This window comes from Pelobates fuscus, chromosome 9 (assembly GCF_036172605.1).
Source record: "Pelobates fuscus isolate aPelFus1 chromosome 9, aPelFus1.pri, whole genome shotgun sequence".
NCBI classification, from domain to species: Eukaryota; Metazoa; Chordata; class Amphibia; order Anura; family Pelobatidae; genus Pelobates; species Pelobates fuscus.
This window is the reverse complement of record NC_086325.1, coordinates 45,035,708-45,053,274: the sequence shown is the minus strand read 5'-3', so window position 1 is coordinate 45,053,274 and position 17,567 is coordinate 45,035,708. Positions and strand designations below refer to the sequence as shown.

General features: G+C 37.2%; 1 protein-coding gene across 1 annotated transcript in view; it reads right to left on the bottom strand.

Annotated features, from left to right (window-relative positions):
• Positions 1–9,762: 9,762 nt before the first annotated feature.
• LOC134573563 (immunoglobulin alpha-2 heavy chain-like) overlaps positions 9,763–17,567 on the bottom strand; it is a 62,300-nt gene continuing 54,495 nt past the window's right edge. The window contains exons 2-3 of the mRNA XM_063433344.1: positions 11,151–11,528; positions 9,763–10,125 (exon numbers count right to left, since the gene is read on the bottom strand). Of these exons, the coding sequence (XP_063289414.1) occupies positions 9,773–10,125; positions 11,151–11,511 (714 nt within the window). The 5' untranslated portion in view covers positions 11,512–11,528 and the 3' untranslated portion in view covers positions 9,763–9,772. The remainder of the gene's footprint in view (positions 10,126–11,150; positions 11,529–17,567) is intronic.

Genomic DNA, 17,567 nt, shown 5'->3' with positions numbered 1-17,567 from the left:
GAGGGAGAGGAGGCAGCCTCAGTGTGAGGGGAGAGGAACATGAAGAGCTCCAGACCCCTCACTCCCACAGAGGCAGGAATACAAGCCACCCTCCTGGCACATAAGGTAAGCTAAAGGGAGGGTGGCTGGAGATATAAAACAAATCCCTTGTGTGTGAGTGTGTGTATGTGTCACGTCTAAACATTTGTTATGAAGGAACACAACTGCAGATTTCTTATAGTTTGAATATTTATTATAAAAAGTAAAAGGTATTGACTTTAAATCCAATTTACAGGTACTGTAGCTTTAATTAGTAAACGATAACTGAAGTCCACAATTACAGGCACTGTAGCTTTAAGTAGTAAACGATAACTGAAGTCCACAATTACAGGCACTGTAGCTTTAAGTAGTAAACGATAACTGAAGTCCACAATTACAGGCACTGTAGCTTTAAGTAGTAAACGATAACTGAAGTCCACAATTATAGGCACTGTAGCTTTAAGTAGTAAACGATAACTGAAGTCCACAATTACAGGCACTGTAGCTTTAAGTAGTAAACGATAACTGAAGTCCACAATTACAGGCACTGTAGCTTTAAGTAGTAAACGATAACTGAAGTCCACAATTATAGGCACTGTAGCTTTAAGTAGTAAACGGTAGTAATTAGCAGACACTGAATCAGAAAGAGTCTCTTAGTAGGGTTAATGAATTAGGTGATAAGAAATTACAATAGCTGTTCCATAGGCTTTAACTGAAGCAAGACAGATGCAGCTAACTGATATAAAGTATGAGTTGAAGTTAGCTGTAACTGGTTTGTTTTATCGAAGGACTTTGGAGACAGGAAATAACAGCTTTGAGATGCAACGCTTATCACAGAGGTTTTACTTAGCTTCCGGCACATAGAACACTGGTTCCCGAGATCTCCTCAGAGGCGGTTATCCTGAATGGAGAGAGTTCAGCTTTAGTCGTGGATGAGGAGAGGTGAAGGGAACTTGAAGTCTTCCAGTCCGGTCCGGTAACAGAGGGCTTTCACAACGATGTTGTAGCCGGTTCGTGAGTACGGAACGTAGTTCAATAATCCAGCGTCGATCAGCTGGTGCGGTCGGATTAAATAAGGAGACCGTGTCATAAAGGGGTGTGGCAAGGCTCCGTGGAACCAGGAAGTAAGAGGATACCATAGTTAAGGCATGACAGTACCCTCTCCTTAATGAGCAACCTCTGGGTGCTATTGACTTGGTTTATAAGGGTAACGCTTGTGAAATTTGGAAATCAATTTGTCAGCATGAACGACAGAGGAGTTTTCCCATGTATCTTCATCAATTCCATATCCCCTCCATCTGATGAGGTATTGTAAAGAGCCACGATGGATCCTTGAATCCAGTATACTTTGAATTTCGTATTCTTCTTCACCCTGGACCAATATGGGATCAGGAGAAGTAGTGACATTTCTTTGGAAAGGGTCAGGTTGATGAGGTTTTAGCAAGGACACATGAAAAACAGGATGTAGTTTCAAAGTAGGTGGAAGTTTCAATTTAACAACATTACGGTTGATAACCGATATTATTGGAAAAGGACCAAGAAAAAGGGAACTTAACTTCTTTGATGGACGGTTTGTAGAGATGTTCCTTGAGGAAAGCCAAACAAGATCACCGATTTCATAAGAGGGTGACGGTTGTCTTTTTGTGTTGAAAAACTTCTTTTGATTGGAGGAGGCCAATTCTAGATTTTCATGCAATTTCTTGAATAAAGAGGACATATGAGAGATTTGATTCGAATCGGAGAGGTTAGATGAAGAAACTGTCTGAGCAGGAAATGAGGAGGGATGAAATCCATAATTGGATAGAAATTGAGTCATTTTGCTGCTGGTATGAAAAGAGTTATTGTATGCAAATTCTGCCATGGGTAACCATGTTATCCAGTCGTCTTGTAAGTGAGAACAATAACATCGTAGATATTGCTCTAAGCATTGGTTGACTCTTTCAGTTTGTCCATCTGTTTGAGGATGATATGCAGATGATAGTTTACGTTGGATATGAAGAGTAGCACATAATGCATTCCAGAATTTGGAGGTAAATTGAGTTCCTCGGTCTGAAATGATTTCGTCTGGCAGTCCATGAAGTTTAACTATGTTGTCAAGGAATATTTTTGAAAGTTCAGAGGATGAGGGTAACTTCTTTAAAGGAATAAAATGAGACATTTTCGTGAAGCGGTCTACTACCACTAAAATGGTGGTATGATGGTGAGAAGGAGGTAGTTCCACCAAAAAGTCCATAGAAATGGATTGCCAAGGTCGTTCAGGAATCGGTAAATTCAATAATTGACCAAATGGTTGATGATGGACATGTTTGGATCTTTGGCATATAGAACAAGATTTGACATAAGATTCAATAGTTTGATCTTGACGAGGCCACCAATAGTATCTCTTAGACAATTCAAGGGTCTTTTTTATACCTGGATGACCTGCCAGAGGAGAATCATGAATAAATTCAAGTACTTTAATTCTGAAAGAAGGAGGTACATAAATCCGGTCTTTAAAATAGTAGAGACCGTTTTTCTTGGATAATTTAATTGATTTAGGAAGTTCAAGAGCATCTTCACTGAGATCTTTAATGTCGTCAATAAGAGAAGATAAGATTCCAATGACTGTAGGCGGAGGAGGTTCAATTTTAGTGTCTTTATGGATCCTGGAAAGGGCATCAGCCTTTTTGTTTCTAGACCCAGGTCTAAAGACGATTTGGAAATTGAATCGGGAAAAAAAGAGATTCCATCTTACTTGTCGAGCAGACAGTGTTTTATTGGAGTGAAGATATTCGAGATTTTTATGGTCAGTATATACGATTAAAGGGGTCTGAGCACCTTCAAGAAGGTGTCTCCAGGTTTCTAAAGCCACTTTGATACTTAATAATTCTTTTTCCCCTGTAGGATAATTATTTTCGGCAGGAGATAATGATCGTGAGAAGAAGGCGACAGGATGAAGAGGTTCTTGAGGAGTTTTATGTTGAGAAAGGACAGCTCCAATTGCAATTTCCGAAGCATCCGTTTCAAGGACATAAAGATATGAAGGATTTGGAAGTTGAAGAACAGGAGCTGTTATAAACTTTCTCTTTAATTCATTGAAGGCAGTTTGAGCCTTCTCGTTCCAATTGAAGGGATGTTTTTTACTGTTAAGTTGATTGAGTGGGTGAGCTATCTCAGAGTAGTTTTTAATAAATTTTCTGTAGAAGTTGGCGAACCCTAGAAATCGCTGCAATTCTTTTACTGTAGAGGGAACAGGCCAGTTGATGATACAATCGACTTTTGAATTATCCATACTTATTGAATGAGGGGAAATAACATAACCTAAGAAGGTTATTTCATTGACATGAAAAATACATTTTTCGGGTTTAGCGAATAGTTTGTGAGTTCTGAGTCTGGATAACACCCATCTGACATGTTTTCTATGTTCATCAGGAGTGTTGGAGTATATGAGAATATCATCTAAATAAATGATAACACAGACGTCCAATAGGTCTCTAAAGATATCATTTATGAAATGTTGAAAAGTTGCAGGGGCGTTGCAGAGGCCAAAAGGCATCACCAGATATTCGAAGAGGCCATATCTTGTTCGGAAAGCAGTTTTCCATTCATCATTAGCCTTTATCCTGATGAGGTTATATGCCCCGCGAAGGTCGAGCTTAGTGTAGATGGTAGCAGTTTTTAATCGTTCAACCAGTTCATTGATGAGGGGAAGAGGATAACGATTTTTAACTGTTATTTTGTTTAAAGCTCTGTAATCAATGATAGGACGTATAGTCTGGTCTTTGTTTCTCACAAAAAACATACTTGAGGCAGCAGGTGAACTAGAGGGTCTAATGAACCCTTTCCGTAGGTTTTCATCCAGATATTCTTTGAGAATTTGCAATTCAGCCTCAGAGAGAGGGTAGATGTGCCCAAAAGGTACTGGGGCACCAGGTATGAGGTCTATAGGACAATCGTAGGAACGATGAGGTGGGAGCGTTTCAGCTTCTTTTTTACTGAATACGTCTGAAAAATCTGAATAACAAGAAGGTATAGTTGGTTCTTTGGAGATCTGAAGAATGGGAATTTGTTGTAAACAAGTTTCTTTACAATAATGGGAGTTAAAGGTGAGAGAGAAAGGAGACCAAGAAATTTGAGGGTTGTGGTTCCTTAACCAGTTGATCCCTATTATGACGGGATAGAGAGGTGATGGAATAACATCAAATACTAGAAATTCAGTATGAATATGATTGGTGGTTACCTTTAGAGGGATGGTTTCATGAAGAATCGGTCCCGAGGAGATAAGGGAGCCGCCAATCACTCTAATAGGAACAGAAGTGTTTTTCCGAACACAAGGAATTTTATTCTTTGTTACAAAGGTTGAATCGATGAATACTCCATTTGCACCAGAATCGATGATAGCTTCAGTCATAATTCTCACCTTATCCCACTGTAGTATGAGAGATATAGGAGTGAACTGAGTGGTTGGTGTAGAAGGGAGTGCCCTGAAGATAGCAGAGGCATAGGCTTGCCTACCGGCCTTTGTCCGTTTCAATAAGGGACAATCAGGAACCAAATGATCTTGAGAAGCACAATACATGCATAGGTTTAATTGACGTCTTCGGTTCTTCTCTTCAGGAGTGAGAGGACTTCTTATTACCCCTATTTCCATAGGTTCGCTTGGTAAGGAAGTCTTTTCAGGAGCTTTTGAGGGAGTGAAAGGTTTGCGGTCTTTAGAATGTAAGAGGGCTTTTTCGGCCTTTCTTTCTCTTAATCTTCTGTCAATGCTGATTGATAAGTGAATTAGAGCGTTCAAAGTAGTAGGGAGTTCTGTTCTAGATAGTTCATCTTTTACAGCTTCAGATAAACCAATTCGAAATTGGTTGCGCAATGTGATGTCATTCCATTGCGTTTCTACTGCCCATCTTTTAAATTCAGCAATGTAATCTTCAACTGGTCTATGTCTTTGCTGTAGTGTTCTGATTCTTAAATCAGCTGTTGCTTGTTTGTTTGGATCTTCATAGAGAAGAGACATGGCTTCAAAAAATTCATCCAGTGAGTCTAAGATGGGGTCATCGTTTTCCAGAAAGGAATGGGCCCATGACATAGGTTCACCTCTTAGAAAGGAAATAACCGAACAAACCTTGGTTCTTTCTGTAGGATAAGATCTAGGTTTCAAAGCAATTAATAGTTTGCAAGAGTTAAGGAACTCCCTGTATTTAGAACGATCTCCAGAGAACTTTTCAGGGTTACATACAGCAGGATCACTAGCCGAGTGCAGAATAGTATGAGGAGTATGAGTTTGTAGATCTCTGACATAAGTGAGAATTCTTTCGTTAGTAACTTGCAGGTCTTGCACACCTTGGGCTAGTGTATCAACTCTTTGATTCAGCGTAGTTATCGTAGAATCGAAATCTGCTGGATCCATTACAAGGGCTGGATTATTCTGTCACGTCTAAACATTTGTTATGAAGGAACACAACTGCAGATTTCTTATAGTTTGAATATTTATTATAAAAAGTAAAAGGTATTGACTTTAAATCCAATTTACAGGTACTGTAGCTTTAATTAGTAAACGATAACTGAAGTCCACAATTACAGGCACTGTAGCTTTAAGTAGTAAACGATAACTGAAGTCCACAATTATAGGCACTGTAGCTTTAAGTAGTAAACGATAACTGAAGTCCACAATTACAGGCACTGTAGCTTTAAGTAGTAAACGATAACTGAAGTCCACAATTATAGGCACTGTAGCTTTAAGTAGTAAACGATAACTGAAGTCCACAATTACAGGCACTGTAGCTTTAAGTAGTAAACGATAACTGAAGTCCACAATTACAGGCACTGTAGCTTTAAGTAGTAAACGATAACTGAAGTCCACAATTATAGGCACTGTAGCTTTAAGTAGTAAACGGTAGTAATTAGCAGACACTGAATCAGAAAGAGTCTCTTAGTAGGGTTAATGAATTAGGTGATAAGAAGTTACAATAGCTGTTCCATAGGCTTTAACTGAAGCAAGACAGATGCAGCTAACTGATATAAAGTATGAGTTGAAGTTAGCTGTAACTGGTTTGTTTTATCGAAGGACTTTGGAGACAGGAAATAACAGCTTTGAGATGCAACGCTTATCACAGAGGTTTTACTTAGCTTCCGGCACATAGAACACTGGTTCCCGAGATCTCCTCAGAGGCGGTTATCCTGAATGGAGAGAGTTCAGCTTTAGTCGTGGATGAGGAGAGGTGAAGGGAACTTGAAGTCTTCCAGTCCGGTCCGGTAACAGAGGGCTTTCACAACGATGTTGTAGCCGGTTCGTGAGTACGGAACGTAGTTCAATAACCCAGCGTCGATCAGCTGGTGCGGTCGGATTAAATAAGGAGACCGTGTCATAAAGGGGTGTGGCTAGGCTCCGTGGAACCAGGAAGTAAGAGGATACCATAGTTAAGGCATGACAGTATGTGTGTGAGTGTGTGTGTGTCTGTATATATATATATATATATATATATATATGTGTGTGTGTGTCAGTGTGCTTCTGTGTCTGTGTGTGTGCACACATCTGTGCAGTGCCAGCCTTAGGCGATTAGGCACCCTGTGCGAAAAGTCTTCACGGCGCCTCCCCTACACCCACCAAGTTGCCTGTATACAGTCACACACACAGGCACAGACAGACAGTCACACAAAAAGTTACAAACAAATAGTCAGACACGCTCAATTACAAGCAGACAGTCAGACACACACACACACTCTCTCTCTCTCTCTCTCTCTCAGACAGACAGTCACACATGCTCAGTTAAAGGCAGACAGTCACAGAGGCAAACACACAGTTAAAGGCAGACAATCACACGCAGTTACAGGTAGACAGTTACACACACAGTTATAGGCAGACAGTCACACACATAGTCACAAGCAGACAGTCACACATACTCTATTACAAGCAGACAGTCATACACACTCGGTTACAGGCATGCAGACACTGACGCACGCTGATAGGCACACACTTAGTCAAAAGCAGATAGTCACACATACAGGCACAGGCACACACAAATACACAGCTACAGCCACACACACACACACAGTTACAGTCACACACAGGCAGACAGTCACACACAGGCAGACAGTCACACACAGGCAGACTGTCACACACACACACAGGCAGAAAGTCACACACAGGCAGGCAGTCTGTCACACAGACAGTCTCTCTCACACACACACACACAGGCAGACAGTCACACACACACACACACACACACAGGCAGGCAGTCACACAGACAGACAGTCACACACACACACACACACACACACACACAGGCAGTCACACAGACAGTCACACACACGCAGACAGTCACACACACACACAGAGGCAGGCAGTCACACACACAGGTGTATATATATGCATCTGTGTGTTAATGTGCATGAATATCTGTGTAAGTATGTATGTAGCTGTCCTAGCTTGTTGCAAAATTGTGCTTCAAACTGGGTTTTTTTTTTGGGATCAACAGCAAAAAACAGGTGTGAGGAAGGCTGAACTTGATGGACGCAAGTCTCTTTTCAGCTATCTAACTATGTAACTATGTAACTATGTATGTATGTGCATACATCCAAGCAGTCAAACATCAGCACAACATACAAGCACACTCCTGCAATCTAACACAAATATTATATACAAACACACCAAAGACACCATGGCATTTAAACAAAACAATGTATACAAACACAAATACTTCATACAAATGTACATCTACATTTAAAAAAGAACATTACATTCAGACACACCCCTGCAATCAAACGCAAACATCACATACAAACACACCCCTGTATAAAAACACAATAACTATATACAAGCACCCCTTCAAACACCAACACTGTACATTACACTATAGCGCCAGTAAATGCGACAGCGCTGTACAGGTATACAACCTAGAAAATTTGACTTGGGGTGCCATGGAAAAATACTGAAATATTAAGGGTGCCTTGAACCTAAAAAGTTTGGAAACCACTGGGTTAGACATAGATTACTGACATGTAAACTAAAAATTTATGGCCAAAATAACAGAATTGGAAAAAAGTTCAGCTATATTAACTTTTAAACTAACAATCATTTGCCATTTGTTCTTAATTCTCACTTTAGCGAATAAACCAACTAGTGTGATGAATATTTTAAGGTGCTTGGTTTATAAGGCATCTCATAGGTCAACTTGTCTATGGTCCCCGATATTGACAAATATGAACCTAGATGCTCCGTTAAAAGCTGATGAACAAACATTTCTATGAAATAACGAGGAAGGCATGTAATTTCCCAAGAAGCTATAGACCACTTCGCTAGTATTGTGTCACTTGACATGGCAGTTCCTGACTGTTACTGAATTGCCAGGGTATATTTTGAGATATATTTCTGAGTAAACCTTTGCCCTTTATAAATTTCTCCCATGGGTACTTTTGGCCATGAGAAAAATTTAAATAATGAACTAAAGCATATTATGTTAGCAGTCTTTGCATGTATATGTCATATCCTTTCCCAGAAGTGTTGGGTTTATTGCTATATTGTACATTTGAAAAGGGAACATACCAAAAATTACTGTTGCTGGAACTTCCTCTGTCCCATTGCCATTCTGTACTGATTCTTCACCCCTGAATTCTTTCGCGTTGCATTCTAAAATTAAACAAAAAAAAAAGTACATGGAATCTGTAAGTTATAATGAATACACAGCCCACTTGCATTGTACGTGCCAAAATAGCTGAGACGTCAATATATTTTACAATCTCCTACAAATGATCTCCTACAAATGATTTTGATCAACTCATCATATCCCATGGTTTGGTGACTGAACCAATTGAATTTCATTAATTAGCATGAACTTGAACCATCATAGGTCAAAGGCATGACAGCAGAATAGGAGGAATTAGGAGGTTGATGGCAAAATGTGTGTCCAATCTTCTGCAAAAAATCAAGTAACAACTTCAGGAGTACACAGACTCCATTTAATTTTTCCTCAATTTAGAGGTTTGTTTTTTCCTCCCAAGCCTTGTTCCCTACATTTTAGATATTTGATACCCTCTTTTATCTTATTTTCTTCATGTAAAACCTCTCATTTACTTATATCTTCATTTTTTTGTCAATCCATTTGTATTCTCCTCTTGTGCCACACGTCCTAATCAGTTCACTCTTTAATACTGCTCTATCTCGATCTACCATAGTAGAGTAATAGTAACTATTTACCGGTCTACATATCAGTGTGCCAATAGAAACATATCTGCTTTTATTCTTCTGCAAGGCTGGTCCAAGACATTGTATGTGCCATCCAAACTAACTCTACTTCTACCACATAATCCCCACTGCATCTTCCCACAACGTCCATATTCCTTCACATTACATCTCAAAACAGCAATATCATCCCGGTATACCTCACCATGTACACATACAGATACATTCACACACACACACACACACACTTACATACAGTCTTATACAGGCACAAACGTATATACAGGTACATTCACAAAATTAAATCAAACCTACCTGCTCCCTATCTGGTCATGATACCATAACTCTATTCCCTCTAAATACAGAGTTGCAGGAGCTCTTCTTTTTAGATGAAACAGGTTCGGTTCCTACTACACTACCTATACTTTAATTCATATTTGTAGTTTATACTTTTATTGGGATTATATGCTTTTATTGGGATTATATGCACAAACTTTTACTTGTGTTGTAGAAGCTAGATGTATATTTTAGATGTTTAAGTAAGTAGACAGCATATTCACAAAATATAATTAGGTAGACAGATTGAAGTTCCTTTTGTTACTTGCCTTCTACAATAGGTACTGAGGTTTTTGTAGAAGATGAGTTTGCCGTGAGACTTTTCATACCAGTCTCATGTTCTATCAGACATGTGACCTCCACTCCCTGAACCCACTGAGCGGCTGGTATTGTAATTCCAGAGGTCTTTGTAAATGATTTGTTTCTATTTTGAACAGTTGCAAAAGTAACTGAGCCTTGAAGTGTGTATTTTTTGTTCAGTAGCCACTTAATACGTAAAGGCTCAGGGAAGAAATGTACAGCGTGACAAAGGAAAGTAGCTGAATTGTGGATGTGGATTTCATCTTGCGATGGTCCAAAAAGAGTAACATTTGGTCTTTGTATGTCATCTGTGTCTACAAGAAATTCAGATTTGTTAATTATTATTAGGGTATTTTAAGTTCTCATATTTTATGCAATACTGTACATAAGGGCAACATGACAGACTCCTGCGCCATAGTGGAACAGAAGATATCAGTAGGAGTTGTAAAACTCCAATGTATGAGTACCTATGATACAAAAATATAATAAATAAATAGCATAATAAAATATATTCTTTATGACTGCGTAGAGATACTGTATATCTTAGCCTTATGCAATGGGCATACACTTAAAGCACCTCTGTCATCATTCTACCCTTCGCCCTACCCCCTCCAATTAAAAAGAGCATTTCATAGAGATAAAATCTTTATGAAATGCTTTTAAAGACTGTTTTCAAATTTCATTGAAATTCCAACCCAGTCAAAATGTGTACTAAGAAAATCAGGGACTACTTTGTCTGATGTATTTTTCCTATGCTTTACAGAAGGTGGAACTAACATGTAATGCTTTGATGCCAGAAGGTGACAGGTGTCATATTATTATGCTGTGATGGATACCCCATGTAGACAGGATAAACACCATAGCTCCAAATAAATAAAGCTGTGCCACTCTGAATAGTTATGCTGGATGTTCATTTAGCCACCACCAAAACATTCTGGCAGCATATTGACCCTGTAAGTGGTCTCTGCTGAGCCTAATTAATGTACTCACAACGGGTTGCACATGACTGCAGTTACCACAGCTATACCACTATTAGCAGTTACAGAAAATATTAGAAAATACAGATTTGCACACATTAGAAAATTACTTTGAAGGTGTGCCCAACAAGGAGAAATGGTAAGCTTTGGGAATCATTGAATTATAATTGTTTCACTACACAAATATCTTAATTAGCATTTGCTTCTGAAGGCCCAAATAGATGGTATTGATTAACTATCCATTTTACTGCCTACAATAAATGGCAGCTAAATAGCCAATTTAGCTATTTAGATTTAATAAGTGAATTTCCCCGTTAGGTCCCTGGCAATGTTTAGAAAAGAACCCTGACTGTGTTACATACCTTGCACCCTGATCTCTGTGCCTTCACCAAAGATGTAATGATTAGAAAACCACACCACACAGTAGTAGACCCCTTCATCGCTTTTGTCTGCGTTCCCAATGGTCAGCCTGAAGGTATTAGTTGACTCATCCACTTCAGGAATAAATCTTTCTGGAATATTTTTTCCATACGTTGGACGGTTTCTATAACTCACCAAGAACTGGATCTCTCTCCCTGTTTTCTGACGATACCATGACATCACGTGGTTAGCAATCTTGCTACCTGACATAATACATCTCAGGGTGGGATTCCGTCCTGCAGTGGTGATCGATGGAATTGGCTGCTCTAACGATGGCCCATTTTTAGATCTAGAACCCTGCATGTGTATTGTTGGAGCTGCTGAAGGCATGAGAGAAATGTACAAAAAATATACGTTATATGCAACTTCTGCAATCCAGCCGCTCTAAACTCAAGGCATGGTATGAAATGCCACTTCAGGCAAAGCATGAAACCTCAACATTTTTTAGATTTGACATTACCACTTCACAACCTACCTAGTTACTTTGTACTCTGTGTGGGTAAGTAGACAAAGAATAAAAGTAATTCCGGAAGCAATAAAAAAAAATGCATTTGGACGATTGAAAAAGTTGCATTATTTTTCAAATATGTGCAAAGTTTATTATGAAAAAGCAAATATTAGTATATGTAAACTGTCCCATATTTTGGTAACTTACTAGTGTCTTCATATGATAATTTTACATAACTATGCGGAATGTAAAAGTAAATTGTATGTAAAAATATGCCTATATCACAATATATATATATATTTACACACACAAGTTTAATTTTAAATCATTTTTAGTAAAAAATGAAAAAAGTAAACAATAAGTGTTAAAAAGCAAAACTATTATTTAAAACTCAATTTTGTTGTAGAATATAGGTCAGTTAAAAAGAGAGAGAGCTACATTGATTTCTTGTACCACAATTAACAGAATTTCTTACACATAATGCCATTAAAGGAAGACAATTGTTACAAATTTTATGAAGTATTAGTTTGCAAGTGCAAAATTCGCCAACAATGCAAAAGCGAACTGTTGGTTTGATAATAAAATGTAACAATTTAGCAAAAAATCCTTTCAGTAAAATGTCTGTTTGTAGAAAAAGTAATTAATTTGCTTAAAAAGAGAATTGCTGTATGTAACGGAAAGGAAGCTGTAGGACATATAAAAACAGAAAACAGATGCTAAATAAAAAATCATAGGGATCCTGGCAAGGAAGAGGGAAAATGAATAGCTGACAAAAAATCTAATGTTTATTGTTTTCTCTGTTTGCTTAAAGCAACTTACGCAAAGCAAAGATGTAGGGGCTTACGGACCAACTTGTAAAATGATAGAGCTGTAAAAATTATCGATAAATTGTTTAAATTTAAGATGATATCCAGCTGGGATGTTTAACAGATTCCATAGAAAAGAGTTCTTAGGTCGTGCTCAGGTAGCCTCCAGGTTTGGATGGCTCATGAATGCTGATTTTTTTGGAAACAGGCAAAAGTTGGTATTAACCAAACCCTAAATATTATAGAATCTTATTCACCACAAGAGTAATATAAAAATAAAAAAAATGTAAAAGTATGTATTTTTATTTGTTACTATATGTATATGTGTATACGTTTTTGCACCAGTAAGTTTCTGAAGGTTCCTTTAAAAACCCAAGGGTTATGGGATAATCTTGACTTTTTTTCTGTTTTCAACTAGTCTACAAAAAATGTAAAAGTGTGTATTTTTATATGTTACTATATGTATATGTGTATACGTTTTTGCACCAGTGAGTTTCTGAAGGTTCCTTTAAAAACCCAAGGGTTCCATCACCACTGAAGAACTGCCGCACTATACGCGACGGCTCTTGACAACGATCCTGCCACACTCAGTAGCAAAGAAAATCACTCTGGACGGTATATATCGTGTAACAAGCTCTGTCCGCATCACACAAGATACCCCCAGGGACGTCATTTTACGCTGTGTCACCATACATGACAAGATTCAAATAATGACTGCCCTGAAGGGCAAAACGCCACTAGAATTTGAGGATGCAAATCTTTTGTTTTTTCAAGATCTCACCAGAGCCACACTACTCAGACGTAAAACCTTTGGTGCGGTAACGACCACCCTACGTAAAGCAAACATACCATACAGATGGGGCAACACCGGCTCCCTACTCGTCCGCCACGAAGGGAACACTCACAACCTCACCTCCCTGACGGGAGCTCCGGCCTTCCTGACCACCCTAGGACTCCAACCGGGGCCACACGGCACTACAGAAGACGACCAAGACGCAACCTGGGACCAAACGGCTAGCACTTCAACCGGACAAGCGATGACGAGCCCGCAGCCCTCGAATACCTGACCCACGACAGGCACTGAGATAACCTTAGTTCAGCCCTACGGCTATGTCCGAACTGTATATCAAGACTTTTATCCCTACCAAAGAAGAGGCTACAGACTCTTATTCAGTTGCATAATGTTCCGTTTTGTGTTTAAATGTTATAGTTGTTTTTTTTATTTTTATTTTATTATCTCTACACACACACACACACACAACATACACACCCCTCCAGCCCAGCAAGTAACTGGCCTATATCCATCAGGCTGTCCAGAGACGAATGGCGTCCGAAACACCCCACCACCCCGCTGTCCCCCTAGGACAGGGTAACCCTTAGGCATGCCGGACCACCACTGCAACACAGCACCAACCACAGCTCACACACACCTGAAGCTCACACCGCTCATAACACCCACTAAACGCACACACCCTGCCATTGCCTACGCAAAGACCAACCTGATTACACAAATGTGCAAGCTTCAATGCAGCATTATACCCTCCTGAAACTAAAAGAGCACACTTGTAAGCTTAATCCTGTAGTATCCCGGGAGCGCAACACGCACCAACATTCTACTTGCTAACATTTGCACATGCTAGCCCAACAAGACCATAAAAAAACCAATGTGCCTACCAAACACAACATGACCACCCAACATGACCATAAAAAAACAATGTGCCTACCAAACACATCTCAAAAACACCCTACTAATCACAATGACGTTAAAACAAATGTCACAGCTACAGTTACATGCTTGAAAGTTGAAAATATGCTAAGATGTCAGTTGTTATTTATCTGTACAATCGAGCACGGAAAAATAAAGAATTATAAAAAAAAAAACAAGGGTTATGGGATAATCTTGACTTTTTTCTGTTTTCAACTAGTCTACTCCACATTTTTCAAATCAGTTCTCTAATGCCATTGCCAACAACTTGCAGTAATGAATAGACCTGATAGCTGCCTTTCAGTATACTGTATATAATAGAACTTTTTAATGAGTTGGAGCACACGAAAACTGCAAATTTCCCCCAAACGCTACACATATGCACTTGTAGGGTTATTCACTAACAGAGTTAATCAATAAATTCTGAATAAATTCTGAATTTTTGCAAATGAAATCCAAATGGTAAAATGTGGCTAAAAGTTGTAAATTTGGCTTAGATGAAGAATGTTTCCAAATCAGCTAATGTTGCCTCAATTTTTCCATTCAGGTTCAATTTGCAAAAATCCACAGATTATTCAATAAGCCTATATACTCCAAATTTGAAGGAACTGAAGTCTGAAAAGGCAATTTAGGCAAAAAGCGGATTTAGAAAATGCCTCCAGCTTAGCTACAACTACAGCTTAGCTGTTTTCACCTGAATTCTACCATTTTACAATTTAATTTGCCAAAATTCAGTGTTTTTTTTTTTTTTATTTTTTTTTTTTTTCTGTTCTTTATTTTTTGTTGTGCACCACAGCAAGCACAATAATATCTTAGCATTATATGTTGTTAATGAGGCTGTGAAATGTGGTTATAAAAATCTATGTATTCCTGCTTGTTTCCCATTTATCACATCACAAAACTATAAAAAGAAAATTGAAAACTTGACAAGTTATTACATCGGTTTTATGTGAGATATACTATCCATTAGCTTGATTTAATTTATTACATACTAAAGTGTTTACACTTTAGAATGTCCACTGAAGTTCTTGACATCTTACTGTTTTTTCCAACACAATCAAGAACATTTAACAACTTCACACTTATAATTAATGATATTTGAATTTGACTAAAAAAATAAATATAATATATAGATTTATTAAAGCAGGAACAATAGAATTAATGTGATTGTAAGCTTTCCTCAATTCATGTCATTCTCATTAGATCATTGCATTTGTGCCTAATGGAAAGCAAAAACTCTTTAGGCCATGCTAACAAAATGTATTTATAGAGTGAACTTTAAATTATTTAAAATATAGCAAATTATTACAGTATTATGTAATAATATCCAGACTCTGTCTATTTTATTTTATATTATATATTTTATATTATACTTTATCTGCGTCTTTATGATGACTCTTTATGACTGCGTCTTACATAATTTATGCAAATTGTTTGTTGTACAATAAATGAAATATTTACAGTATTATTTACTAAATCAAGAATCCAATATGAATTCAAAAAATTTAAAATTTAGGGTCAAAGTAGCTGTACTGAAAGCAATGCTGACTTAGAGAATTTTACTGGTTCGGCTATTTTGACGTTAAATTTGAAGTTCACTTTGAAATTTATTTAGAATTTTCATGTATGTAACCCTGTTAATAAATCTTAAAAATGTTGGGGTCAATTAATTAAGTAGTGATTTATGGTGAGCAGAAAAGTGAAGCCAAAATAGTCAAGATGAAGGATAGTGGATAAATCCTGTTAGGACCTTGGTAAAAATATACTTATATGCGGAATAATAGAATAAAACAGTGAATGAAATAGAAAAATGGCAATCTAGGTGGCAGAAAAAAAAGAGAAAATGGATATTAAATATATTATTTTGAAGACTACCGGTACTTTAAAAAGTTTGCATTGTGGAGATCTGCTAAATTAACAACTTTGCATATTGCTGCAAAGACGTAGATGTTTTCTAATAAGACACAATAATGTTTATTCACTAAAATGAGAATTGTTGGGAATAATAATTTACTATTTAACCAAGTATAGCATAATTGTTCTTTATGCTTTTTTATTTACAGGCAGTGATTACGGGTGCTATAACATAAAATAATGGAAATCTTTAGCTTATGTGATATAATTATTAAATCATTTTGTTTTCTATTTCTTTTTTTACTTTGTCTTGTTTTTTGTACTTATATATTATAACAGTAACAACAAAAAAACTATTCTATATTTTAATGGATTTCTTAAAATACTTTTTTTGTTTAGCAATAAATATCACTTGAACATTTTAATCTATTGTAAATTATTGTAATAAATGTGCTGCACACATTACACAGTTTAAACCTAATAAATACACATAAGCAAATATATTCAATCTTATGCAATCAGATTTTTTTAATGCACTTAATGTGAATCAATGCACTACACCAGGGGTAACTCCAGATGTTGTAGGCTACATCTCCCCTGAAGCTTTTGCCAGCATTTTGGCTGTAAGAGCCAAATGTAGTCCACAAAATCTGGATATCAGAATGACCTCTTATGGACACACTCTGAATTGAACATATTTTTTCTCAAATTATTATTATTATTTTATTATTTATATAGCACCAGCAAATTCCGTAGCGCTGTATAATAAGAACCCCTAGGGGGACACGGGACAGTTGTGGAGACAGACCATTTGAAATGGGCACAACCCAGACCAATAATAGGTAAGATTGGCAAACCAAAAAAGGGAAAAATTAACAGTAGCCTACATTTTTCTCCTCCGATAGGTTTTATTTTTATTATTTACACGTCAATGTTATATACATGTTCTTTTATATTACTCTTAAATCCCTGTATCAAATGGAAACCAACATTATTTACTGATTTCTTATATATAATTTTTGGCAGTGAGTGTTCAGTCCTTATACAGGTTAGCCATACAAAGTAACATTTTTATTCAGCCTATTAAAAAAAGATTAAATAAAATAGTTATTTATTCATAAAAATAGAACATAACTACATTTGTACAAAAAAATAATATCCATTTAAGAGCACAATTTGTATTTGGAATTAAGAAACCTTACGAGCTGCATTGTGCATATTTTACTTACTGTAGGCACAAATTTATTAGACAATTCTAAAAGAGAAACTAAGAGGACATATTTAGAAATAAATAACAATTGTACCACCATAACTAAACAAGTAACATGTGATTTACTGGGCTAGGGGATGAGAAGATAATGCATGTTCGCATGGTGCAATGCTCGTACAAGAAGTCATTATTATTTGTAGCCGTTTGTTTACAAAAAAACTAATTTATGCTTTGGTTTATATAGTAGACAGATAAAAAAAAAAGCAATGGTAATAGCACTACATTATAAACAGTAGAAGGAAATCTTATTTTTATGAGTTTGCAATATAAATAATA